Here is a 26,807-nt window from a genome sequence, read left to right as displayed (position 1 = left end):
AACCTGGTACCAATACCCACTTCCCTGCTCGTCCAAATTGTATGATTTTAGGGAAATATTTTATTTGACAGAGCCTTCTCTTTCCTTATTATTACATAGAAGCACACTTTTAAGTTCAGGATGTGTGCTGTACAAGCACCGCTTATGTTTGATTTCATAAGCACACATTTAATAAAAATTATAGTTTTTAGAAATTAGTGAACTAAGAGGCAAGTTAGTAGACATATAACCCTAAACGTGGCCTACATTCAGAAGCATTTCACCTTAGTAGATCAGATGATATGTTTTTACATATTTTGTGTTCCATGATATACATGCCAAATGTTTTCATGGCTCGGCTCGCACGCCGATTCTGAGCACCAAGCCAAACCTATGGTTCAGCTCTGGCTCACATTATTAATTTGCTTTTGCACCCTCCTCTATTTGCAATTAAGGCCTTAGTGCATGTGACCCATCAGACACTTGATAAAATGATTTGTCAAAGGCAAGGACTAGAAACATGGAGCCCTGCCCTCAAGTACAGACATGACAAATCTACCATCAAGGCTTCTTGTAGCAGAGAATAACAGTGCATGCTGTGAACATACATTTAGGGTAAGTGATCCCAGGGCAGGGGCTCAATGCTGTTTGTTATATGTGACCATCGTTATGAGTTCCCTGGGAGAACTACAAGGCCCAGGTGGGATAGGCAGGGGCGTAACATTAGAGGGGGTATTTGGAGTGTGAGACCCCTCAAATGAATTCTTGGTTTGGTAGCTGGATCTGGGGGGCAATTGGAAATATAGCACAAACATTCCCAGTAGTGGGTGTGGCAATCCGCCGATCCAGTCGCAAGTTTCCAGGCATACTACTGGCTATCACCCAAAAGGTGATGGGATGAATGTGTGCAAATCGTCTAACCATTGGCAGTGGCTCGAGTATCATTCCACAGAGGCCCACCTAACGCAAATCTGTACTGACACTGTTCCTCATGTAAACAGTCCATCCCAAACCTTGGTCATTTCACTCCTTCACACAGCAGCACACTTTTTTAGTTGGGAAATTTGAGATTCAACGCCCCAAAATCTCAGTAACTAAACTACTCCCTGCATGCAAAGCTTTTTCCTATTTATACTAATAAAAACTGCTTCAGGAACCCCAGGACAATGCCATAACTCTGCATGACCTACAGCACTCTGGAATGCAGTTCAGTTCAGTTTTACCATGCTTCTAGGGATTGTTGAAACAATAATAGTGAGCTGCACACTCGCACAGTAGTCAGCTACACAGTGTCTCCTTACATGGTCTGATGATCTAAGTCATAAGACACAAAGACAGCATCCAGGGGATGGCCTTCCTGAGGAGTAGGTTGATTAATTAATAATATTAAATTCTAGACCTCAACTCCTTTCAGAAATGTATAGGCTGGACCCACTGAGTTTTCCAAGTAGAGATTAAAGTCACCCAGGACTACTGTCCGATCATTATGCAAAGGAAAATTATCTATATCGTGTATGATGTTTACTGACAAATAGCCCAAAGCAATTTACAAAGCAGGAAAGATCTTTACCTATAGACTGTTTTTTGTTAAGAGAGTAATTTTAATGGTGAGTTTAGGTTTGTAAATAATGGCTGCATATCTTCTGCGTTTGTTTACCCCATCACATATTAGAACATAGTAGATGGCGGGTTCATCTAATATAGAATCTGAGTATTTTTGCAGCAATGATTCTATTAAGTAAAAGATTCTACATTTACAGATTCGCAGAGATCAACAACCTGTACAACATTTTTACTCTTGACCTTACGTTGCTAAAAAAAACCTTCAGATAATATGATGCATTTAGGGAAGAAGGATTTTAATAACTGAACAATGTGACTTCATACAACAGGACAATAGAATAAAGATTCTGCTTCTTGTGTGTGTGTAGTAGCATTTGGGTGAAAGTGAAACTATTGCAAGTAAATCTCAGGACTACAGGAGATCTTAAACTGTTGAAGGGTAAGGATGAGCGTAGCCTATGTTAGGTCAGTATTCAGATGTACAGCATTGAATATGGCAGTCCGTGTTCGGATGCAGGGAGACGAAAATGGCTTGCCTTTTGCTGGTATATCCATGCTGTGGGCGTGACTAAATAGTCACCGGTATCTTGGCATATTTGGAGCTAGAGCACTAAATGGCTGCTGACACTAAAGAAAACAAAATGTTACCCAACCGGCTGGCAGAAGCTATAGGAGAGCTTAGTATCTTGAAAACTATCTGACAAATGCAGTGTAACTTATGCAAACCACTCCAGAAGAACAGTGTGTCTGCAATGTTCCCCCAAGTGCTAAAAAGTCTGGAGATGGGGGATGGAGCCAAGATGGCTTCAGAATATGAGCTCCGAGATGAAGCTCTGCAGCAGTTAAAAAAACAGGCTGCTCTGACACCATCAAAACTAGCTGAGATACAATAAAAACATCCCCTCAAATAGCATAGAAAAGGCTCAAGAGGCTGTGGGTTTGATAGGAGTTTGACAAATCCACTCTGGAACTGTACTGTAACATATAAATGGCAAAATATCCTGGAATAATAATGAAGTAACTAAATTTAATTACAAAATAATTAATCTAATTTAAATGAAACAATTACACCTTAAAAATACAATTCAAAAGGTTACTTACAAAATGTATACAAAAATGAGTGATACTGAGAAGGGTCACTTTCCACAACAGTAATAAAATAATTTTATTACACATAATTCACTTTCAAAGCAATTGTAATGACATGATTGTTTTAAATAATTCACTGAATTATTATAAAAGTGCACTGAGTAATCATAAGTAATAGAAATATGAATATTTTAAGGAGTGTAATATGGAAACAATTTGTAAATGAATACATTAAAATAAATATAATATTAGGGAGTTGATCCTGGTGTGGAGGCAGTCCCATCGAAGGCTGGGGTAGTAGGGCCGGTCCACAACATTGACTTCCCGTACTCCCCTGCCCCCTCCATTATCCAAAAGACTCTACACTTCTAGCTGAACATACACGTCACAGCATATAGTCTTAATTTTGCGAGGTGATTTTTACATTTCACCAATTGATGCTCTCATCACATTTTTATGTGCTTGGGTATTTTGCCATTCAGTCTTTGATACACACGACTTTTTTTTTTTACTTCAACTTAGTTATTAAAAAAAACTAAGTACTTAAAAAAAATGTTTAATACACGTGCAGTACAACAATCAGTACGGTACTGCACGAAGCAGCTTGTCTATACCATGGGTAGGTAAAATAGATCAAATTAGAGAAAAGAAATGTGGAGTGACAGAGTTGAGGTAACTGGAAAACTTCAATTCATTTAACTTTTTACTGTATTCAGTCATTAATGGACCTTTACATACAAAAGCTGAAAAAACATTTTAAGTATAAAGATATTTGGGTTAATAAACAAAGTGTGCAAGAAAAAGTTACCAAAATGGCGGCAGACCTTGGAGTTTAGTGGAAGCAAATCATTATGCTTAGTGGTGACAGAAATCATAGTGCGGTGAGAATTCCAGCCAAAACTGAAAGACAAGATGGCAACACTTGCCTTAATTGTTCTTGTTTTGGGGCCTTCCTGGTGTTGAAAGAAGGGAGTCTGATGGTGAAGAATGTGCCACCACAGACTCCTAGCCTCAGCTACATCTTGGCTGTTAAGATACTCTCCATGAGAGGTGGTACATGACTTTTAGGCTCAATTGCCTCCGGTCTCTGTTTTTGCATTGCAAGAACATCAGTCCATCTGATTAAGTCAGCACCCCTTCTCTAGAAGTATCCTGCACAGACTGCCAGCCTTGTTGTAAAGTGCCTAAGTAACAATCCAAGCACATGCTCTCTTCAGTTCCAGCATCTTTCAGATGTAGCACCTTTATTAAAGTCCCACTTTAACACACTACTGCAGCCACAAATGCTCTTTACAATACTGTGATCCTTGTACAAAGACTTAAATGAGCCTCAGAGTGTAACATGCATCTTGTCTTGGTTCTTCGTTGATCACTTCACATCTAATGTCACATTCATCCTCTGCTTCATTAGTTTCTATAGTGACATAAGATATGCATCCTCCTTCAAAGTCTTCCTTTCGTATGTTTCTGCTGTTAACGGGATACATGCCCTTGTACCAGTAGATATCGGTGTCATTAGAATGGCAACCGGGCACTTTGCAGCAAAGGATAACGTCTTCACCAGCCTTTGGGTTCTTGGTGACACACTGTATTTTTAAGACTTCAGCCTCTACAAGAGAAAAATAGGAATGCACACACATTCAGGTAAATAATAATCTTAGGAGCTAAGATCTACCTGTATTAATATTTTGCTCTTCAGTATGGCTTTTTCTATGGAAAATCAGGAAGGTATTACTCACCTGTATTATAACTTCTGCAGGGTAACCCTTTCTTGCTTTCCAAAGAACATGTGGGAGCAATGGTGCCAAATGTGCTGAATGTTGTAAAACCAAGACATCTTCTTCATTCCCTGCTTTTTTTCGTACTTTTAGTTCTTTTAAAATTATATTTTACTCATGTAATTTTCAAAGGGTCGGAACTTCTGTGGTGGAGCGAAGGTAAATAGCAGATTCAGGTGCAAGGGGCCTCACTGAGAGGACGGAAGAATTGGGAGATCTATTTACAACCATGTGATGACCCATCCAACCTCCTCTGGGTTCCTCCACCTTATCAAAAGCAGGGAATACTCTTTTCATGAAAGCAGAGCTGTAGCCATACCTGCTATTCAGAAAACAATTGGACAGACCCAACTTCACACAAATGGTGTCAGAGGGGTTGCCTAATTTACGACAATCCCTCCTACACCATTCAGATGGTGTCCACTCTGTCGGGGACCACCAGGTCATCCACAGCATTCTAAGTGGAAAAAAGCCCAGATAGAGTTCTGTTTTTTTTAAAAACCAGACCGTTATCTTCGGAAATAACATAAGGTGCAACAATCCTGCCATGCTCTCATAGCTTAAAACTTGGACATGATGTCACTTTCCTCCACCAAAACATATTATGGCAGGAGTGCCCAAAGGGAGGTGGGGCAACTTTCAGTTAGGACAGCCGGCTGTGGCTGAGGCAGCAGAGATGCTACAGCACAAGCTATACGGGAGCTGCCCGGACTAAAGGTACATCACCTGCAAGGGTACCAGAATGAATATATAGCTCTAAAATAACTCTTATTCTAGCTGCTTCCTCGATTCACAATGCGTTTGAAGATTTCAAATGAGTATATGAACAACAGGATGTACAAAGCAAAGGATTCAGAGAAACAGGTTTCTTGGTAATCTTACTGAGCTTATTTCTAGAGAACAAGGTTTTCTAAAGCATTTTGGTGTGCGGCATCTTTTTTTTTTTTTTTTTTGTCCTCATTTGCCTTACCCCCTGCTTAGGAAGTGCCAACCACCTTGCGTGTCCCCGACCAAGAGAGGGAATCAAGAAAATGATACCCATCTCTGAAACTGGACTCCGAGATGTTTTACTGGTGGCAGAGAAGTCCCAAGAAGAAGGGGAATTTACATTCTTACGCTGACTCCATCTAGGTATGTCTCAACCTAGGCATCTTACATAAATAGGTAAACATCACTAGAAAGGCCTGAAAGCTTCTTTGATTAAAATTAAGGGGGAAGAAAGTCATTTAGGTTGGGTCAAACCAATAACAAACAAGGTTTATAGTTCAGTGGATGCAAATTCATAAAGTTTGTTTGTCCAGATTCTTGCTCCACAGCTGTGAATATCTGTTGACTAAATGTAAGTATGTAAGTATCATAAATACATAAAATTGTGCAGTACGTCATCTAAACTGAAGCTGCGATAAAGGGGGAGTGATACAACTTGATGTATGTGGGTTTCAGAAAGTATTATTAGAATGTCAAGTGAGTCATTCAGTTTAAAAATCAAGTTCGTAGATTATCGCAAATTAGATGTGCCATAACTTTGAAACTTTGTTTATTTCACTGTACTACATGCCACCAAGACCTTGACGGAACGTGATATCATCCCACATTGCTGTTACATAGCATAAGAACATAAACAACAACATTTAACCTAAGCTGCCTGCCAAATATAATTTATGGTTGAAAAGATCATTCTTAATGAAAGCTAGGCATAATTGATGCCTTCAGGGCTCCCTTTATACCATTACGCCTCCAGATGAGATAGACCCAGTCTTTTCTTCCTTGATATGAAGAGTGCACGCTACTCAAATTAATGACTCATATAACAGTAGTTTTAATTCCCCCTTTTCTATTGTAAAGTCCTACCAGCAGCCCAGATGACCAAAATATTTTTGTACAAGTAAAATTAAAAAGAAAATAGTACCAGGCTCTGCATGTCTTGCATCAACGCTGTCCCTCCTAAGAACCCTCTGGCTCTCAGCCCCTCAGTTCATATTTAAGGAGTATGGTGCAGAGAGGTATGGACAGACCAGATTCATTACACTGATTACTTTCTCATACCTCTACTCTCTTTTCCATGAGGCACATAGGAAGAGTTTAAAGAACGCGTACATTTCTGATAGGGTATGGCAGGCTACAAAGACCAAACAATTAGCTGAAGTCATTTTTAAGAAGGACCTGCCCTAACTCACCAACTAGCCTGTAACTAATATCAGGAGCACAGAGTCCTAGGATGCAGGAGAAGAGTTTTTGAGCAGTCAAGCAAGGGAAGGTCAATTTCACATCATCCTGCTGAGGGATCTTGCTCTGCTAAATTTCTACGCTGCACAACCTTTTGATATGGACGGTGTGATGAATCTCTCCATCCCTCTAACCACTACCACCAACATCATCATTTTGGAGCACCTCTCTCTACGTCAATAGAAGGAATGCCAAGAAGGAGGGAAGAAAAAAATGTTACTGGATCATGGAAATCTGACAGAACTTTGGTTAAAAATGTACAATATTATCTAATAAAATCTATTGGTATGAAAGACTACATGAACCTCACAAGAATACACTTCATTTCACAAATATCCAGCGATAATAGCAATTAGAAAAAAACACTGCTAGACATGACAAAACATTCCACATGCTTGTGCTAAACTGAGCGAAGACAGATCAAGCGGATTTGGAGGAGCTTCAAAATGATTTCTAAAAGTGTGTTCTGAGAAAAATACATTTGGTATCAGAATTCTTATACTTGACAACAGGCAATAAATATGATCTACACAAGTTGACTAGTATACCAGACATGGTCAAATGAGAAACACAAGACAACACATCAAGTTGCGAAATGGTTAAAAGATTAATCTCCTCGGTCCTATTTGCTGAGCAACACTGTAAACACAGACTCACAGGGCTAGCATGCTTACTATGCACTCACAGAACCCAGGATACACACATTGGCCTCCTAAAAAGGAGGAAGATGTCTACAGGGGTCTTTCTACCCGACTCATACCTCCCTGTTCCGCACCGGTTTGAAATATGTATGCCACATATATCTCTGATGCGGGGATGTCAAGGGGAAACAGATCTTGCTTCCATGTTTTATGGCTAAGAAGTTTGTAAATGTGTGACTCTGTTGCACAGCTACTTATACTGTCATTGTAATAGATCGGACCATACATTTATGTTTGAGGGTTTTTTAACTTCCCTTTGGAAAGCCTCTAAAAAAAAAGAAACATTTAAAAAAAGATTGCTTTCCTTTGCCAAGAACCAGTAGCTCTTGAAACTGTTTGGAGCCTGGTGGTAAACATTATGAATGCATGATTGATATTAAATTAGTGGTATAGACAAACATGGCAATAAGAACCAGGCAGTCAAGCTCAGTGATTGCAAGAACAGGTGCAGAACAATGTCCTATTGTTGAGTGAGAAGGTTCCACCAGTGTAGGAGGTGGACTCACATCTAACTGAAGAATGTCTGAAAATGACAACTAATTTGGCCACTTAGATAGTGAGTCGCAACAATGATTTCATTAAAATCAGCTTTGAACTTGAGGAAAGACATGGAGAAATATCTCCCGAAATCCACAAGTTTGGTGTTCCACGGGGAAATAAAGCTTTACATACTCATGAAGTTAAATTCAAGACACGTGTCCTTTGTAAGGAGACAACTCTTTTCCTAAAACATACTGGATTATCATGAAGTTAATCTTGAATTACTCAAACCTGACAACCACACTTGAATAGAGACTGTACATCACTAGAACGAGAAAAAAGACATCAAACTGCAAAGAAACCAAGTTGTTCCTGTTTTTCCATCTATATTCTGCCATGGCTGATATCACTTCTGGGTAACTTCTGTCGCTGGAACCAGGGATTTTCTAACAACGTTATTTAATCTGTCACCATCTTGCACCAATGGAAAAAAACAGATACAGCATGTATTCCGAAATAATGGCCAAATGCAGCGTGAGGCAGCAATCCACCACTGTTATGTTTCACTGCCCACCTTGCAAACACCACTTCAAACATGCATGCTACAAAAAATATACTTATTATCTTTCTTTGCCCCCAACCATTTCTGGATTATAGTATCACTGTTTTTGTACAGCAGTGTTTGACAGTATCCCCTGAGTGTAACTCTAAAGGTCCTCAATTATCTCTTTTGGATCTAATCAACTGTTATGCAGATAATAATTTAAAATGCAATCATAAAACAAAGGCCTTGTTTTTTTGCAATTAATTCTAACACATTTTTAGGTTCAATAGGTTTGAAACAAGTGCATTACTATTGTTATCTTAGTTCTGGTGTTATGCAAGACTGTCTTTGATGAAACACTGTAGAACACAGGAACCGTAAATAATGACTAGCGTTTAAGAAAACCCACAATTCCATTAAAATCATGAACAAAGCACTTTAAACTTCAAGTGTAATTTCTAGAAGACTGAAAGAAATGTATTCTTTAGTTGGTAAGCAAAGTTCAATCCTGCCCTGTAAAGATGGCGATTGTTAGATAAGGACTAAGTAGGGTTTGGACATTTCTGCTTTGACCAAGAAAGGACTTTGCAATATGAGCAATTGATATAGGTATGGAACTACCAGGTATCTAACAGAAAGTGCCACAGATACTTTCTTCATTTATGCTTACTCATGTTTGAAAAATGACACTGCAGCCTTTAATCTATGTGGACAGACGTTAAGCAAATCCAATAAAAACCCAATGTCTTCAAACGATATTTTTACATGTCTAGATCTGAAAAAAAGGCTGTGGTAGGACACTGGACGTGCAAAAACGGATGGCCTCACCTAGGGATTACTAGGAGCATTTCCAGAAAGGAAAGTACTCTGTCAGACATGGAAAGGTCGTAGTATGACCTGAATGTCACAACTATGTCTCACTCCTGCTTGGTGTGCAAGTGTCCAGATGAATGGGAGCATAAAGTAGACGTCCATGACATTAGTCTGCATAACCAATAATAATAATAGGGCAACCCTAGCATCCCCTAGGATTATGTGCACATGAATCAATTGTTATGTTATGGGCATTTGTAGAGCGCACACATCACCCTGGAAGGTAGCCTGTTGCTCAAAAGCAGGAGCAGTGTGACTCAGCCACTGTATCTGATTTTGCATATGTGGAGGATGTGTGCGATTAGGAGTGCGGCTGAACAGAGTTGTCGGGTAAGAATAAGGAGGTTAATGCGATTGTTGAGGTAAGTGTGGCCAATGTGCAAGGCTTTGTATGTGTGAGAGAGGAGTTTTAAGACTACGTTTATGGATGGTGAGCCAGTGGAGACCTTTGAAGTGCAGGATGATGTGGGTGTGGGGTGGGGCGGAGCCTGAGTGTGAAGCTGAGTTCTCAATGGTCCGGAGTCATCTGGTAAATTGCACTTTGACATCGTGGAGCTGCGGCACATATTCTCCTTGACCTGTCAGCAGTATTTGATACGGTTGACCATAGGGTGGTGGTCAACTGTATCACTACTCTGGGCTTTGAGAATAGGGCTTAATCTCTATTGACATCCTTTCTTACTGATCAATCACAATCATTAGATCTGGGTAACTTCAAATCGGCTTCCTTCTCTCCCCCTCTCGGGTTATGCAGGGTTCATTAATCAGTCCAACTCTGTTTAACATTTATGTTACAGAGTTGGCTCTTTTGGTCAAATCCTTTGGCCTTGTGTTAACGTCCTATGCCGATGACATCAAAATTGTCATGTCCGTCAACAAAAATGGTACTGAGGTTCACTTTTCATGATGACATGCTAGCAATTAGCTCCTGGATATACAGGTACTGCCTTAAACTTTACTGAAATAAAACTGAGGTGGTTCTGTTCTGTCCTCCTACTTGGACCTGCTCAGAATGATTAAAAAGCTATTCCCTTTTATCCCAGCGGAGCCTAGAAAGACAGAACCTAGACATTATTCCTTTCAAAACTGGATTACTGCAAAGGTTTTTATGTTAACATGCAAGATAAAAACCTCACAAAGCTTCAGATGGTGCAGAATGTGGCTGCCAGGCTTCTTTCTGGGACCTCTAAATTCATCTTGGTGGCCAAAGAAATTCAGCAGTTGCACTGGCTTCAATTTAAGGCTCTGTGCATAGCCTACAAGGCTTTGCATAATAATGGTCCTGCGCTCCTGAAGCATTCCTTTCAGATATACACTCCTGGCAGACAGCTGACCTTGCTAGGGGCGAATCTCATGACCACTCCCAGAATCCACAAAGCGAGTTGGGGAAGCAGGAGCTTTTTTGTCAGAACTACAAAGCTCCGGAACAATCTTACCTCTCACACCAGAGCTCTGCCCACACTCTTCTCCTTGTTAAAAACGTGTCTCTTTAACAACTAGATGCCCTTACTGCTCAGCAGTCATCAGCGCCAAGACGCCTCAGGGTTATATGTACATGTTACAAAATGCAGTAACATAACATAACATAACAAACAATCGGTGTTAAATTTAAAATGAAGAAGACAGAAGTGATAGTGCGTGCAACTATGCGCAACAGTAGTGTTACTGAGCATCCATCAGCGAGGGATAATGTCAACATCCCTAGGGCTTTTGCTTGTGAGAGTGCGTATAGGCGCAGAATTCTGCATGGCAGTAAATAATTTCGTAACAAATCTCCAAGGAGATGGGGAGGTCAGAAACATCTCCAGCACCTGGAATGTAGGAGGGGCCTCAGGAAAAGTGGTATGAAGCGCTCAGGTGGCGGTGCGCAATTGGTAGTATGTGAGTGTATCTAGTATTTATTTATTTCTTTATTTAAGCAACTTGTAGAGCGCGCAAACACCCTTAGGTGTCTCGACGCTACGGACGGCTGGGCAGACGGAAGGCTAGGAGTCGGTGACTTATTGGTTAAAAAGCCAGGTTTTTAATTGTTTCCGGAAGGTAAGCAGGGTGAGACTGTTCTTAATGTGAAGGGGGAGTGTGTTCCATAATCTGGTAGTGGCGACAGTGAATCTTCTGTCGCCCCAAGAAGCTTTCTTGGTTCTAGAGACAATCAGCAGGTTCACTCCTGAGGAGCGCAAGGGTGTACTTGGCATGTAGGAACAGAGAGTTTTCTTCAGAAACTCAGGTCCTGTGTCGTGGATTGCCTTGTATGCAATGCATAGAGCCTTGAACTTGGTTCTACTCATGATGGATAACCAGTGAAACTTTTGCACCACCTTTGATATTGGTTCAAACTTGGGGGTGCCTGATGAATCCTTGCTGCTGCATTTTGCACCAGTTGTAACTTATTTAGGACTCTTTCCTGGGCATTGAAAAGTAGGCCATTGCAGTAGTCTTTCTTTGACATAACCAATGTACTGATAAGAGTCCCGCCTGCGCTAGGTAGGAGAAAAGGTAGTAGTTTCTTTTATCATCTTGATGACATGGGATGATGAAGAGACAACTGTGTTGGCGTGGTGTATGATTGACAACTTGTCTTCGAACATAACACCCACATTTCTGACCTTTGTGATGGGGGACAGAGGTGAGCCTAACTTAGCTGGCCACCAGGTGGGGGACCAGCTAGGGGAGAGATTACCAAAGATCATCACCTCTGTTTTATCTGAATTTAATGTGAGTCAGTTGTTTGCCATCCATGTACTGATTGCTTGCATTCCCTCTTGAAAGTTTGCTGCAACTGCTCCTCCGTCATTATGAACCGCTAGCACCAGTTGTATATCGTCGGCGTACAAGGTTAGTCACATCTCGTAGGATTTGATGACCCTCTCCAAGTCCGACACATATATATTAAACAAGGTCGGACTCAACGATGATCCCTGTGGTGGGGAATTGAAGTCGCCGAGAGACACTAGTTGAGTGCGATTAGATAGAAAGGAGGCCAGGAGGGCCTTGGCTCCATCTTTGATGCAGATGGTTGAGACACGGTCGACCAGGGTTGTGTGGTCGACCGTGTCGAAGGACCGCGGCACCCCCATGATCAAGTATCATCCTGATTTCATTGGGTGCCTTAATGAGGGCTGTGTCAGTGCTGTGGCCTTTTCTAAAGCCAAATTGGGTGTCATCTGGAAGGTTGTTTTCATCGATAAACTGGGTCTGCTGAGTGTTCATCACCTTTTCAAAAATGTTATGGGGAATGGGAGACATGCAATTGGTATGTAGTTTTTGGTCTCTGTGGGGTCAAGGTTGTTCTTCTTTAGTAATCACTTGATGACAGCTTTATTGCAGGTGGACAGGTAGCTGCCTGTCCTAAACATCGAGTTGCAGATGTTTGCTAGGTTGGGGCCTATGATAGCGGGAATCAGTTTCAAAGTGGTTGGAGGGCAGGGATCATTGGGGGATCCAGATTTGATAGTGGAAATTAGGTTGATGATCAGATCCAACGAGACCTGGCTAAATTCCGAAAGAATGGGGGTGACATTATCAACAATGGAGCTGACTTCAAGGGGGTTGGGAAAGTTTTTATTGTCGCTAGGGGCGTCGGTCAGATTGTTGGTCTTGGAATGAGCTAAAAAGTTAGCGTAGATATGGCTGACTTTTTCTTAAAAAAGGTAGCCAGGGAGTTGCAGAGAGTTAGCGTGGGAGTTTGGGAAAGTTGGTTCCTGGTCCTGATAGCTTGATCACAACCTAGAACAGCTGTTTTCCAGAGTCTTGTGCTGTTTCAATTTGCTTGAGGTAGTAATTCCTTTTCTCTGTAGTTAAGAGGGGTTTATATTTAGTCATTGCTTCTTTATAGCGGGTTTTATCTGCGAGGTCATAATTTCAACGCCAGGGTCTTTCTAGATTCCTGCACCTTTGTTTCTCGAGTCTTAGTGTCTCAGAGAACCAAGAGGCGGATGGTGTTTTTCTATTTTTAAACACATTTTTGCATGGAACCAGGGTGTTGAATGCAGTATGGAGCCATTGCGTGTAGTTAATGGCTGCCAGTTCGGGATCGTGGGGCAAGTCTTGCTGGGTGGATAGCAGGCACGATTTGAGGACATGAGTGGCAATGCTACCCCACGCCTTGAACTGTTTGGGGGGAAGAGAGCTGGCATGAAGGGGGGTAATTCTTTCTATCTGGATGTCAAAGAGGACAGCAGAGTGGTCCGGCCAGGGTAGAGGGAGGACATTCTCTAGGGAGATTTGCTGTCCTCGGAAGCTTGTTTCCGGTCCAGGGAAGGCATGGCTTGGCAGTTCGGGCTGGACTGTTCCCATGAGGCACAAGGTCAGACTGATTTGCATATGGCTATGTCTGAACTGGGGTGGCAGAGTGGGCTTAAGAACGGTGATGGATTAAACCCAGATCTGTTGACTGGGTGTGAGTGTTTGATTGGTTCAGATGCTACGTCCATCACCACCCCCTTTTGTACCACTTTGTTCGCCATAGGTTGGCAGGGTATGCTCAGACGTGAGTCCCTTGCTCATTGTGCCACTGAATTCAAGCAAGCCGGGCTGAAGACGGCTGTAATGCCAGAAAACGGTCCTCGGAAGCTTGTTTCCGGTCCTCGGAAGGCATGGCTTGGCAGTTCAGGCTGGACTGTTCCCATGAGGCACAGGGTCAGACTGATTTGCATATGGCCATGACTGAACTGGGGTGGCCGAGTGGGCTAAAGAACGGTGATGGATTAAACCCAGATCTGTTGACCGGGCGTGAGTGTTTGTTTGGTTCAGATGCTCCGTCCATCCCCACCCCCTTTTGTACCACTTTGTTCGCCATAAGTTGGCAGGGTATGCTCAGACATGAGTCCCTTGCTCACTTTGCCACTGGATTCAAGCAAGCCGGGCTGAAGACGGCTGTAATGCCAGAAACCGGTCCTCGGAAGCTTGTTTCCGGTCCAGGGAAGGCATGGCTTGGCAGTTCGGTCTGGACTGTTCCCATGAGGCACAGGATCAGACTGATTTGCATATGGCCATGACTGAACTTGTGTGGCAGAGTGGGCTAAAGAAGGGTGATGGATTAAACCCAGATCTGTTGACTGGGTGTGAGTGTTTGATTGGTTCAGATGCTCCGTCCATCACCACCCCCTTTTGTACCACTTTGTTCGCCATAAGTTGGCAGGGTATGCTCAGGCGTGAGTCCCTTGCTCACTTTGCCACTGGATTAAAGCAAGCCGGGCTGAGACGTCTGCAATGCCAGAAACCGGTCCTCGGAAGCTTGTTTCCGGTCCAGGGAAGGCATGGCTTGGTAGTTCGGGCTGGACTGTTCCCATGAGGCACAGGGTCAGACTGATTTGCATATGGCCATGTCTGAACTGGGGTGGCAGAGTGGGCTAAAGAACGGTGATGGATTAAACCCAGATCTGTTGACTGGGTGTGAGTGTTTGATTGGTTCAGATGCTCCATCCATCACCACCCCCTTTTGTACGACTTTGCTTATTAGAGACAGCTCATCCAGTGTGTGGCGGCAGAGTGTGTGAGCCTTGTTACTGATTTGGGAGAGGCCTACTGCCTCAAGTTCTGCTATGAGGGTGGGGGTATCCTGGTCTTCGTGGTCTTTAAGGTGAAAATTGAAGTCTCCCAAGATGGTGAAGTTAGATTATCCTGCTAATTGTTCTAATAGATGGCTCCTGGTTGAGAGGAATTCAGCTTGTGATCGTGGTGGACGGTACAGAAGGATGCCCCTGAAGGAGTGGGAGTGGGTGAGTGTTATCATGAAGATGAAGGCTTCACAGAACTTAGAGGGAATTTACTCTGTCCTGACTGAGTATTTATCTCGCTAAATGAGCGTCAGTCCTCCTCCTTTTTTGATTGTTCTAGTAAGGTAGCATAACCACCCTGCAAGGCCTCCTGCAGTATAACGAAGATGCTATAAGGGTAGATTCCACCCATAACTAAGAGGCTTAACACACGCAATCTAGCACCTATCTCGCGTGGATATATGATGATACAACGCATGTTATTACAACGCATGCTTTTACATCGCATTTTTTACAACGCAAAAACTTTTACAACGCATGTATTTACAACGAATGTTTTTACAACGCAGGTACCTTTACAACGCATACCATTACAACGTAAGTATAGGTAAATATATATTAATTTTATAATCGTAAATTAATTAAAATAAATATATAATTTAATGTAATTTAATTTAAATTTAATTTAAATTTATTTTTACCCTGTACCCCAAAAACCCAAAACTGACCCTCAACCCCAAAAATACCCCTTTACCCAAAACCCCAAAACTGACCCTGAACCCCAAAAATACCCCTTTACCCAAAAACCCAAAACTGACCCTCAACCCCAAAAATACCCCTTTACCCAAAAACCCAAAACTGACCCTGAACCCCAAAAATACCCCTTTACCCAAAAACCAAAAACTGACCCTGAACCCCAAAAATACCCCTTTACCCAAAAACCAAAAACTGACCCTGAACCCCTAAAATACCCCTTTACCCAAAAACTAAAAACTGACCCTGAACCCCAAAAATACCCCTTTACCCAAAAACTAAAAACTGACCCTGAACCCCAAAAATACCCCTTTACCCAAAAACTAAAAACTGACCCTGAACCCCAAAAATACCCCTTTACCCAAAAACTAAAAACTGACCCTGAACCCCAAAAATACCCCTTTACCCAAAAACTAAAAACTGACCCTGAACCCTAAAAATACCCCTTTACCCAAAAACTAAAAACTGACCCTGAACCCCAAAAATACCCCTTTACCCAAAAACTAAAAACTGACCCTGAACCCCAAAAATACCCCTTTACCCAAAAACTAAAAACTGACCCTGAACCCCAAAAATACCCCTTTACCCAAAAACTAAAAACTGACCCTGAACCCCAAAAATACCCCTTTACCCAAAAACTCAAAACTGACCCTGAACCCTAAAAATACCCCTTTACCCAAAAACTAAAAACTGACCCTGAACCCCAAAAATACCCCTTTACCCAAAAACTAAAAACTGACCCTGAACCCCAAAAATACCCCTTTACCCAAAAACTAAAAACTGACCCTGAACCCCAAAAATACCCCTTTACCCAAAAACTAAAAACTGACCCTGAACCCCAAAAATACCCCTTTACCCAAAAACCCAAAACTGACCCTGAACCCTAAAAATACCCCTTTACCCCAAACATATAACATTTAAAATATAATTATATACTTACCAATACTTACGTTGTAATGGTATGCGTTGTAAAGGTACCTGCGTTGTAAATACATGCGTTGTAAATACATGCGTTGTAAAAGTTTTTGCGTTGTAAAAGTTCCGTCGTAATGGTATGTCGTTGTAAAAGTTGCGTTGTAAGTGATGTTTCCCATCTCGCGTTGCTCATGATGGGTAATAAGGGGTGTCCAATAATTGGCACTGATTGGCCAAAGAGACTCTCTACATGGGCCCGGTGCCGCAGCTCACCCCATGCCCACGCCATACACAACACAGTGTCAATTCTCTCCCGTGTACGCTCAAGAGGCAGGAACAATGCCATCTGCAAATGGGAAGGGGCCACGCGATCACATTCAGGGGCAGGTGGGCCAGGAATTGAATGGAAAACAGCCAATAATGGGCGAACTGGGCTTGTGTATTTAAATAGTCCATGTCAGGGGCACCTGTTCAAAGAGGAGTGTCATGATCTCCCAAGCTATGCACGGCTGACGACCTGCGCAGGCCAAGGAGACAAGATGAGATCTGATTTGTCGAAAGAGGTGAAGGTGCAAAGGAAGTGATAGAATTATGAAAAGGTAGAGAAATTTTGGAAAAATATCAGTTTCCTTATTGCCTTGAGTTGTCCACTCACCACAAACGGCAGGAATCTTCGATGGGTTGGGTGGATGGGAATATGGAATCAAGTGTCCTTCAAGACAAGGCCAGTCATGAAGTCGCCTTGCTGCAGCAGAGGGATGACATCCTGAAGTGTGACCATGTGGAAATGTTCTGGCAATACATACTTGTTGATGGGCCGGAGATCGAGTATAGGCCAGAGGGAGCAATCTTCCTTGGGAATGAGAAGGTACAGGAAGTACACCCCTTTACAGGAATGTAGTGACGGCACTGGCTCAATGGGACCTTTGGTAAGTACCGAGTGCATCTCCTCTTGGAGCAGATTCTGGTGTTCTGTGGACAACTTGTGCGCGCATAAGGGGTGATATTGGGTGGTGTTTGGGTGAGTTCTAAGCAATACACCTCGCATATGAGGCCTAGAACTGATCAGTCAGAGGTAATTGCCTCCCAGTGGAGCAGAAACCCCTGCAGCCAGCACCTAACAGGGGTACAATGGTCGGGGGAAGGAGGAGAGCATCACAGTTTTGGGGCGGTGGCTTCTTTAGGAACTGCCCCTTTTCCTCTACCCTTACTATTGGCCCCCATGTCCTCCCCTGGAGTACCCCGGTGAAGGAGCCTGCTGTTTTCTGGTGTAGGTGTTGGAAGCCTCGGGCATGGCAAACTGTCTTGGCTATGTTGCTGCCCTGTGAGTAGCTCAAGGATCCTCGGGCAATGGGGTTCTATAGGGACACCTTGGCTTTAGCTGTATCAGTGTCCCTGATCTTTTCTTGCATTTCATCAACCTGAGGGCCGAAACATATTTTCCACCAAAGGGTACATTCAGAAGGAATTACTGAACCTCCAGTTTAAAACCAGAGATACCTAGTCATTCATGGTGGCAGAGAAAAAGGCCAGCATTGTTAATGCTGCAAGCAGCTGTGTCCACGGCATCCATAGCAAACCGGATGTTGGCATTGCAGATAATCTTTCCCTCTGTTACCAACTCATGCCCAAACTTGCCATATTGCACTGGGAGAAGTTGGATCAGATCCTCAATCTGATCCCAGTGGGCACAATCATACCGGGTGAGTAAGCCCACAGAGTTGGTGATGCACCACTGCATGGCAGACTGCGCTGAAACACTCATGCCAGCAGCTTCTATTTCCTTGCTCTCCAGTTGTGGAGAAGCATATCCTTTGTGCCCTGGAATTTGCTGTCTTCCAGGCTGTGTGGACCACTTGGGAATCAGGGGGGGGAGTGGTAACTCTCCTTTGATGTAAGGGGAGGGGTGATGGAGAAGCCTTACACTGTTTGTCAACTCAGGGTGTGATCACTCTAGCTTTCACAGGCTCTTTGAAGATGTCCTCAGCAGTCTTGAGCATGCCCTTCAACACAGGCAACCACTGGAAGGATCTCTGTGTGGAGGAAAGGGTTTCCAGTAGGAAATCGTCTTCATCAGGCTGTAATACAGCTCAACATTATGGAAAGCAGCCACACTGTGTAAAACCTTGTGGTAGAAGATGGAAATGTCAGTGGGAGAGAGTTTGGCGGGGAACAAATCCAGGTCGATGTCTGCTCGGGGATCAACCTGATCGGTCTGGAGCCTTGGGATCATAAGGCCCTGAACAGCCCACATCTCCTGAATAGCGAGATCCTAGTGGTGAATGCAGGTGAGGGTCCGTAGGCAGTGAGAGGGAGAAAGGAATTGGTGGAGGAGGTGGAGGAGGGTTGGATGAGCCAGACAGCAATGGAGAAGTGCCTCTGACCTGGTGTGAAGCTTTTTGAGCGTCTGCTCCGATGGAGGGTGGAGAGCCTCATCAAAAATCAGACTCCTCTTGTGGGGATCCTTGGGTGGTAGAGCAGCCTTCGCCAGGATCCTGCCAGGCTGGAGATGGATCCTCTGCTGGCCAGCGCCTAAATGCTCATTTAAATAAACAAAACAAATTGCCAATACTGCAATGCACTCGATTACGTTGCTCGAGAATTTAGAGAAATTGTAAAAAATGGTTAAAAGATAAATGACTTTTGCTAGATAAAAAATAACGCGTTTTTGATTAAATTCAAACTGAAAGATTGATGTTGCAAGAGCAATTATTTTATTCATTGTCTCTTGAACTGATGGTTAAGTAACAGTGCAGTATTGGCAATTCGTTTTGTTTATTCAGATTTTGGTGGGCCTTCCTGCGCTTAAGCCAAACCCGTGTTGTTTTTTTCTATTAAATGCTTATTTAGCCTCTGCAGGAACTCGTCAGAAGATGGCCTAGTTGGAGTGGAAGGGGGTCGGCATCCAGAATGTGGACTTCAGCGCTGAGGATTTCGAAGGCTTTGAGTCCGGCTAGGTAATTTGGTGCCGACCTATGCTATGAGGCTGTGGTGGCCAGGAGGTATATAAAGAAGAATGAGAGTTTGATGCTGGTGCCTCAGAAGGACAGGCAGTAGTGGTACTCACTGCAGTCCCCTGCAACAGGTATTGGGCGGGCTGGTGCCCTTCGACGTTGGACTCATGTGTCGAAACACCTCCTTGATCTAACAACCAGACGTGCTCAGCTGTTGCAGAGCTTCCTTCTCACCTATGTGGATGTTCGAAGTGTCCTCTTCTCCCTGGCGCTGTGCCATTGATTCTGAGGAATATGACTCACCGTACGTTTCCGAAAGGTCTTTTTGTTACGGAAAGCAAGACACCCCACACAGGATTCCTCTTGGTGGTCAGGGTAGAGGCACATGATAGAAACTTCATGCATGTCTGTGCTGGGATGCTTAGCGTGGCAAGATGGGCAAAACCGAATGTGATGGGTGTCGAAAGGGCAGAGCCCCGTTGCTGAGTATTCGGTGACTACGAAAAAATGGAATGGAAGTAACACCAGATGGTAAATCCAAGGAAAAGTGGGGTTGTTTGGACTGAAGAGCGACAGTGCTGAAGGCCCGGTGAAAACACCAAGTGGTGTTGAACCAGAGCTCCAGTATACACGTCAGACAGTGGAGAAAAACAAATGATGGAGTCGATGCCCAAGCACATTGCCTACAACAGGTGAAGCCACCACATCTTGAGATGCAAAAAGACTTCTTTGAGCAAAAACAAGTTTGACACGTTCGAGCCAGAGTATGCACAGCATGTGTATCTACAGCAACACATGCCATGAACATATTATTACACAGTGAGACTGTAAAAGGAATAATTCTACCACTTGCTCTCACAATTCTGCTATTTGGTGATACAAGGATTGATTGCACATACCCTCTTACAACTGCGATGGTAAAGCTTATTAGATCTTTTGTAATTTCAAACGTGTGAAAGCTAATCAATTTCCCAAAAATAAAGAAGCACCTGTCCCCAAATACAACTAAGGTGGTGGAACATATGGAATAACTATGCAATGTAGGGATTATCAGCACTTTTAAACAATGGAGTTAAGAAATCTGAGAAAGTTTGGCTTCGATTCAAAACCCACCTGAAAAGTCACTCGGACACCTGGGAAGATCTTGCAACGTCAGAGATATTACTACAATCCACCTTATGCTACATGTATTGTTCACTTCAACGGAAGTAATATATCAACACAACAAAAACCAGTAAAGGGTACTGAAGATATGACTGATATGAAAATTGGGGAAGAATGGACTAAGGGCCAATGATGGAAGCAGTAGCCTGGAACCTAGGTGTGATATCAGGCAGACTGCGATGGAGAACCGGTTTGATACACCAAGTGGGCTTGTCAAGGTAAGAGATTTTACCTTATGACTTAGACTTTTTTACTGAACTCAAAGTCCTCCATGGGCTTTGCCTGAAACTGTATCTGATGAAACTGCATGAATCCAGATAACTTTAGCCAAAGGATCATTGACACGCTGGATGTATTGGAAGCCCCATCTTTACAAGTAGCTCATTCTGGTCACTTCTACAGCTCCCAGGAGACAGCACTTAGAGGTGGGATCTCACTCCAGCAGAAGTAACTAGCAAGGTCCAGTCCAAATCCGGTGCAGGTCAACTGTTGACTTCAATAAAAAGTGCCTCTTCCAGCTTGTTGCATCTCTTTGGCCAAAACAGGCCACCTGGCCCTTGAAGTTCATTGTTTTGTCCTGGGTATAAGACAGAGCAGGTCCGTTCCTTCAGGGTTCCTTCTCAAGTTACTGCAGGCAGGGTCCATTCCTCCTCTGATCTTCCACAGGTCCAGAAACTGTTCTGAGGAGGGTTCCCGTGTCCACTCCGAAATTGTTCCATGGTTAGCTTCCAGTCCATTGGGTTCGGAGGCAGCCTGGCTAGTGAGGGGCTGTGGAACAAAGGCTTTCCCCTACCAGGTATTTCCTTACACTAAACTACACATGTTCAAGCTTCACCTCTGTCCCTTTCAAGTTAATGAAGTTCCTGGAGCCTCTCTAGGTGCTGTTCCTGAGCTGATAGGGTCACATGCTCCACACCCAGCCCGTCCTGTAACCAAGTCTAAGCCATTATTACAGGAGATAAGCTATGGGGCAATATCTCTATTTGTAATACTGAAAGGAATGTATGCTTCGATATAGAAGAATAATGTAGTAGATTCTTCCTTATTAACGTTTGATGTTAAAAATATGGTATTGATTTTCATCACCTTACAAGACTTTATAAAGTCAAGAAAAATAAAATAGAGTTGTTTAAAAAAGGCATGAAGAACATGAATAACAGGACAGACAAAAATATATATTCTTAAACCGAGACTGAGGCCCAGCTTTGCTGGCGGTTGTGTGGAGAGATGGAGAAAATAGTTTTCAATTTGTAATTGTCTACCCAGTCATCTTCAATTCCTAAAGTAATGGGTCATAGAACCATCAGGGCCTAAACGTTTATGAACTGGTGAAGACAGATATCATTCTAACTAAGTATAATTATGTCTTAAAAAATTGGGTCATCAGGACATTAGCTTTTGTAAGGCTACCCATCAGATATCAGTCTAACTAAGCTGAATCACCAATAACAGCACAGGCCAGCACCTACCTTAACAAGGTCTAGAAGTAAACTCTCAGGACTTAGGAATGATAACCTGATACAGGTACCCATCCAGGACCTAAGCCTTTGACAACAAAAATTGGAGCCTGGAATTGCTACTAGGAAAAATTATGCCTAAGATCCCAGAGAACATGCATCTTCAACACAAATCATATACACATAACTGGATACTGAGGACGTGTGAGTATAGGTGAGGCCCACAATAATATACAGACACACATGCAGAAAGAGCTTATGGTCTCCAGAAGAGGAGTCGGGTCTGAACCTGCATGGGGCGGTTACCAACCAGATATGGATCGTGTCCTAATCTCAGCAATGTGCTTTCACCAGAAGACATCTGAATAGCAAGACATACTGTCAAGGAACAGTTCAGCCCTAAGATAGTATTGGGCAATGGGCCAAAATGGACAACACCCTCACAGATAATGACATTGGGAACTTGCACTATCACCATTAAAGCTATTTATACCCCTACATAAAGCTATCCATGGTACAGACATCCTTTAAGCATTATTAAATGTCTTATACCCAGAGGTCAGCTCTGTTCAATCATTAGTCCAAGTACCCATAAATAAAGCAGCAAACTGAATTGGAAACATATGGCAAAGGTTATCATGACGGAGTAAGAATAACACTGAGGTTTCTGGAGGCAGTGTCGGCTGTCTTGCCTCAGGTTTCGCACTTAATTTTATTTTATTTATTTATTTTAGGTTTTTATAGAGCGCGTAGTCACCCTCGAGTATCCCTGCACTGAAACCTCGGACTCCTAAGGAGGGGGCAGAGAGAAGCTGCAGATGCATCAGGGGAAAAGAAGGGTTTTGAGGGATTTCCTAAAACGTAGGAGGTTTGGTTCAGCTCTGAGGCTCGGGGGGAGAGCGTTCCATTTTTTGGCTGTGTTGACTGAGAAGCGACGGCCACCTATGCGGGCCTTCTTCACCCTGGGGACAATGATAAGGTTTCCCTGTTCTGACCGGAGCGCTCTCGTCGGTCTGTAAGGGATGATCCAATTATTCAGAATAGGGGGGCCGGCGTTGTGCAGAACCTTGTGGGCCAGGCAGAGGGCCTTGAAGACGACCCTTTCCCTCACGGGGAGCCAATGAAGTTTCCTCAGAGCTGGTTTGGCTGATGTTCTTGCTGGGGTGTTCGTGAGTAGGCGAGCTGCGGCATTTTGGGTTTTTTGCAGTATTTGGAGAGTGGCTTCCGGTGCTCCAAGGTAAATGGCATTGCTATAGTCCAGCCTGGATAGAACTAAGCCTTGAATCAGCAGAAGACGGGACTGGGATGGTAGTAAGGGAAGCACCTTTCTGCATGATCTAAGTAGGCCATAGCAGATGCCGGCTGTTTTCCTAGCCTGTGTCCTGAAGGTGAGATCTGTCTCCAGCCATACTCCCAGACTCTTAACCTCTGTCTTGGGAGTAGGGGGTTCACCCATACAGGCGGGCCAGAGGTTGGAGGGGAGGCTCAAAGTTTTGTGACCGAGGAGCAGGATCTCCGTTTTTGACCCGTTTAGCTTTAGGTCTGAGTCGCTCATCCATTGATGGACGTTGGAGAGGCAGTCTCGAAGATTGGAGGGCTCTAGCTTGGGGTGTGAGAGTGTCACCACCAGCTGAGTGTCGTCAGCATAGCTGACGATGGTGACTCCGAATGGAGAGACCAGCTCCTCCAGTGGGGCCATATACACGTTGAAAAGCGTGGGGCTCAATGAGGAGCCCTGAGGCACTCCACACCGGAGGGGGATATAGGGGGAGCGGCTTTCTCCTTCCCAGACTTGGAACGAGCGTCGGAAGAGAAAGGATGTGAGCCATTTCAGCACGCTGTCTTTCACGCCAGTGTTATCCAGGCGCTGGGTAAGGACCTGGTGGCTGACAGTGTCGAATGCCGCGCTTAGGTCTAGGAGGACCACTGCCACTGATCCTCCAGAGTCGATGATTTCCCTTGCCTTCTCTACGGCAGCCAGGAGGGCGGTGTCAGTGCCCTGGCCTGGTCTAAAGCCTGTTTGGGAATTTTTCAAGAGATGGTTTGCTTCTAGGAAGTGAGATAGCTTTTTGTTTGCAAGCTTCTCCGCGACCTTACCTATCCAAGGGAGGAGCGAGATCGGTCTGTAGTTGGATAGGTCCGCGGGGTCTAACGAAGGCTTCTTGAGTAGTCCTTTGACGACGGCCTCCTTCCAGCTTTGTGGGACTTCTCCTTGGGTAAACGAGGTGTTAATAAGGGCAGTAAGTCTGGCTGTAATGGTCCGAATGATATCTTTAGTGAACCGTATGGGAACTGAGTCGCTGGGAGCACCACTCTTCGTAGATGCTAGAGTAGCTGCTACTTCCTCTTCCGTGACTGGTCCGAATGAGGCTAAATGAGGTGGATCGGGTTTATCGGGGGGGTTCCCTAATGCAGGGGATGAGTCCATGGCTTTTCCAGAGGTGGCATGATTGTTAGCAGGAAGGGAGGAAAGGATTTTTTTGATCTTATCGTCGTTATCTTAAGTGTCGTTAAACCATAGAAATACTAACAACAATCCAGCACGGTCTAAACCTAGTAGATAACACCATGTGTCTTCTGGTGCAGTATCAGAACAGATGGTGTTATCTACTAGGTTTAGACAATGCTGGATAGCGGTTAGTATTTCTGTTCTTGAACGACTCTTCATTGGCAAACCTCGGCACCAGTGTGGGTTGCAATAAGCTTTGAACAAGGCTGCACCTCAGAAAATACTCTGTTACTAGGCAGTAATTTGCTTGGACTAATTGTATCTGGTGAACCACTCCCAGGCCATCTTTCTTGCCCTACAAACCTGACTTTCAGCCCATCAAGTGTGCGTTCCCTCCGGGCTTATAGCTCAAGCCTACTCATTTCAACATTTACGTGGCTTTCCCAGACTCATTATTTCATTTGCCATTAATTATATTGCCCAAGCAAATGACACTCAAATTGTCCTGCAGCTCGGTTAGTTCTTACACATGGTCATCTACGCTCAATCCAATCACTGTTCCAGATCCACAATTTCGGCTGCATCATTTATTTATCTCTGGCTTTGGTCCCTTAGGCTAAAAAAGACATCGCCTACTGCTTCAGATTACATACAACTCTCAAATGTGATAATTACACTTCTTTTCTCAACGTAAAGCGGTAGAGCAGCCCGCCATAACAGCCAAACTTCATTATGACAAGGTTTTTTATTTGGGGATGCCTGAATGTCTCCTGTTTAACATGCAACACTGAGGCGGCGGAAAGCGGATTGTTCCCCCCTTTTCTACACTAAGAGGAAAGGGGTCCCAGTTGAGAAGAGGTGTATCAAATTACAAACAATTAAATCCAATAGACAAAAATACATCTATTATGTTTTATTCACATTATAGGGTAAACCAATAGTTATCGTATCAAAAGTTACGGTTGTATTAGTGCCCCAGAGGGTAGGGAGGATGTGAAAACGTGAGGGTAGTGTAGGTAGGAAGTAGTGACAATAAAAACACGTATGTATCAACCGTTAGCACAAGTTCAATAGTAAATATAGAGCAAAAACGATCATAGTTCAGAACATTATTTCATATTACACATGCCCCATTGTCCATGATATACAAAGGTAGTGGGTAGGAAGAGGCTGTGTCTTGAACCGGGGATAGTGTCACTGTGTCTAGACACAGCCACTATCGTGGTGATGCCTAAGGCGGATAAAACGATAGACCAATGCTCCTCATGGATCACTGACATAATATCGATTACACTAATATCGAATTACAAAAATATTGAGGATAAAATATCGACTACAAAAATATCGAATTCCTATCTACAAACAGGTAAGTACTAAAATATCGAATCAAAAATATTGTTCGAAATATCGATTTTTTTTTTAATGTCTTAAAAATAATTTAACCCCTTCACTGCGGCGGCTATTCCGCCGCAGTGCTAAGGGGGCCGGGGGACCGCGCGGCGCGCCCATGCTGGTGACGGAACCGCTCCGTCACCAGCTGCGGTTGCGCTGTGCTCATGACAGAGCGGTTCCTTCACGGCCCCGCCCACTTAATGGAACAGTCAGCGCAGGCGCGGAATCCGTGCCGCGCAGGCGTGCCGAGCGGGCCGTGACGGAACCGCTCCGTCATCAGCACAGCGTGACCGCGGCTGATGACGGAGTGGTTCCGTCACCAGCAGGGGAGGGGTTAAAATTACTGAAATAATAAAAATAATTAACTAAAATATACTTAAAAATACTTAAATAACCTTAACATTATTAAATAATTAAAGTTATACAAAAAAACATACAATTTTATTTTTTAAACATATATATATATATATATATTAACATAATATTAATAACAAATATACAATATTCTTACCGTAGGATAGCGGGAGGGTTAAATTTACTATTACCACTCGAGTGAGTGCAACAGTAGGGAAAGCGTTGGATAGCGTAGGGGTAAAAATTACTATTCCCACTCCAGAGAGTGCAACAGTAGGGAAAACGTTGGATAGCGTAGGGGTTAAAATTACTATTCTTACTCCAGAGAGGGCAACAGTAGGGAAGCGTTGTACAGCGTAGGGGTTAAAATTACTATTCCCACTCCATAGAGTGCAACAGTAGAAAAAGCGTTGGATAGCGTTGGAGTTAAAATTACTATTCCCACTCCAGAGAGTGCAACAGTAGAGAAAGTAACTATTTAATATATTAATACAAAATAAATAAAATATCAATACCAATAAAAAATGTATTAAAAGTAATTACCAATTTATTATAATATAATAATTACTCAATAATAAATATTAATTATTAACATTCATTACCAATTAATACAAATTAATTGCCAATTAAAAATTAAT

The 26,807-nt window shown here is 43.3% G+C and overlaps 1 protein-coding gene across 2 annotated transcripts in view; it reads right to left on the bottom strand.

The window, feature by feature from the left end:
- Window positions 1–2,689: 2,689 nt before the first annotated feature.
- The window catches only part of LOC147731085 (uncharacterized), a 400,147-nt gene continuing 376,029 nt past the window's right edge, over window positions 2,690–26,807 (bottom strand). For both annotated transcript variants that reach the window (XM_086956050.1, XM_086956051.1), the window contains exon 12: window positions 2,690–4,240. In XM_086956050.1, coding sequence (XP_086812176.1) covers window positions 3,951–4,240 — 290 coding nt within the window. In that variant the 3' untranslated portion in view covers window positions 2,690–3,950. The remainder of the gene's footprint in view (window positions 4,241–26,807) is intronic.

This window comes from Lissotriton vulgaris, chromosome 2_1 (genome assembly GCF_964263255.1).
Source record: "Lissotriton vulgaris chromosome 2_1, aLisVul1.2, whole genome shotgun sequence".
Classification (NCBI taxonomy): domain Eukaryota; kingdom Metazoa; phylum Chordata; class Amphibia; order Caudata; family Salamandridae; genus Lissotriton; species Lissotriton vulgaris.
Note: the sequence above shows the minus strand (reverse complement) of the source record. Positions and strands in the feature narration are given on the sequence as shown.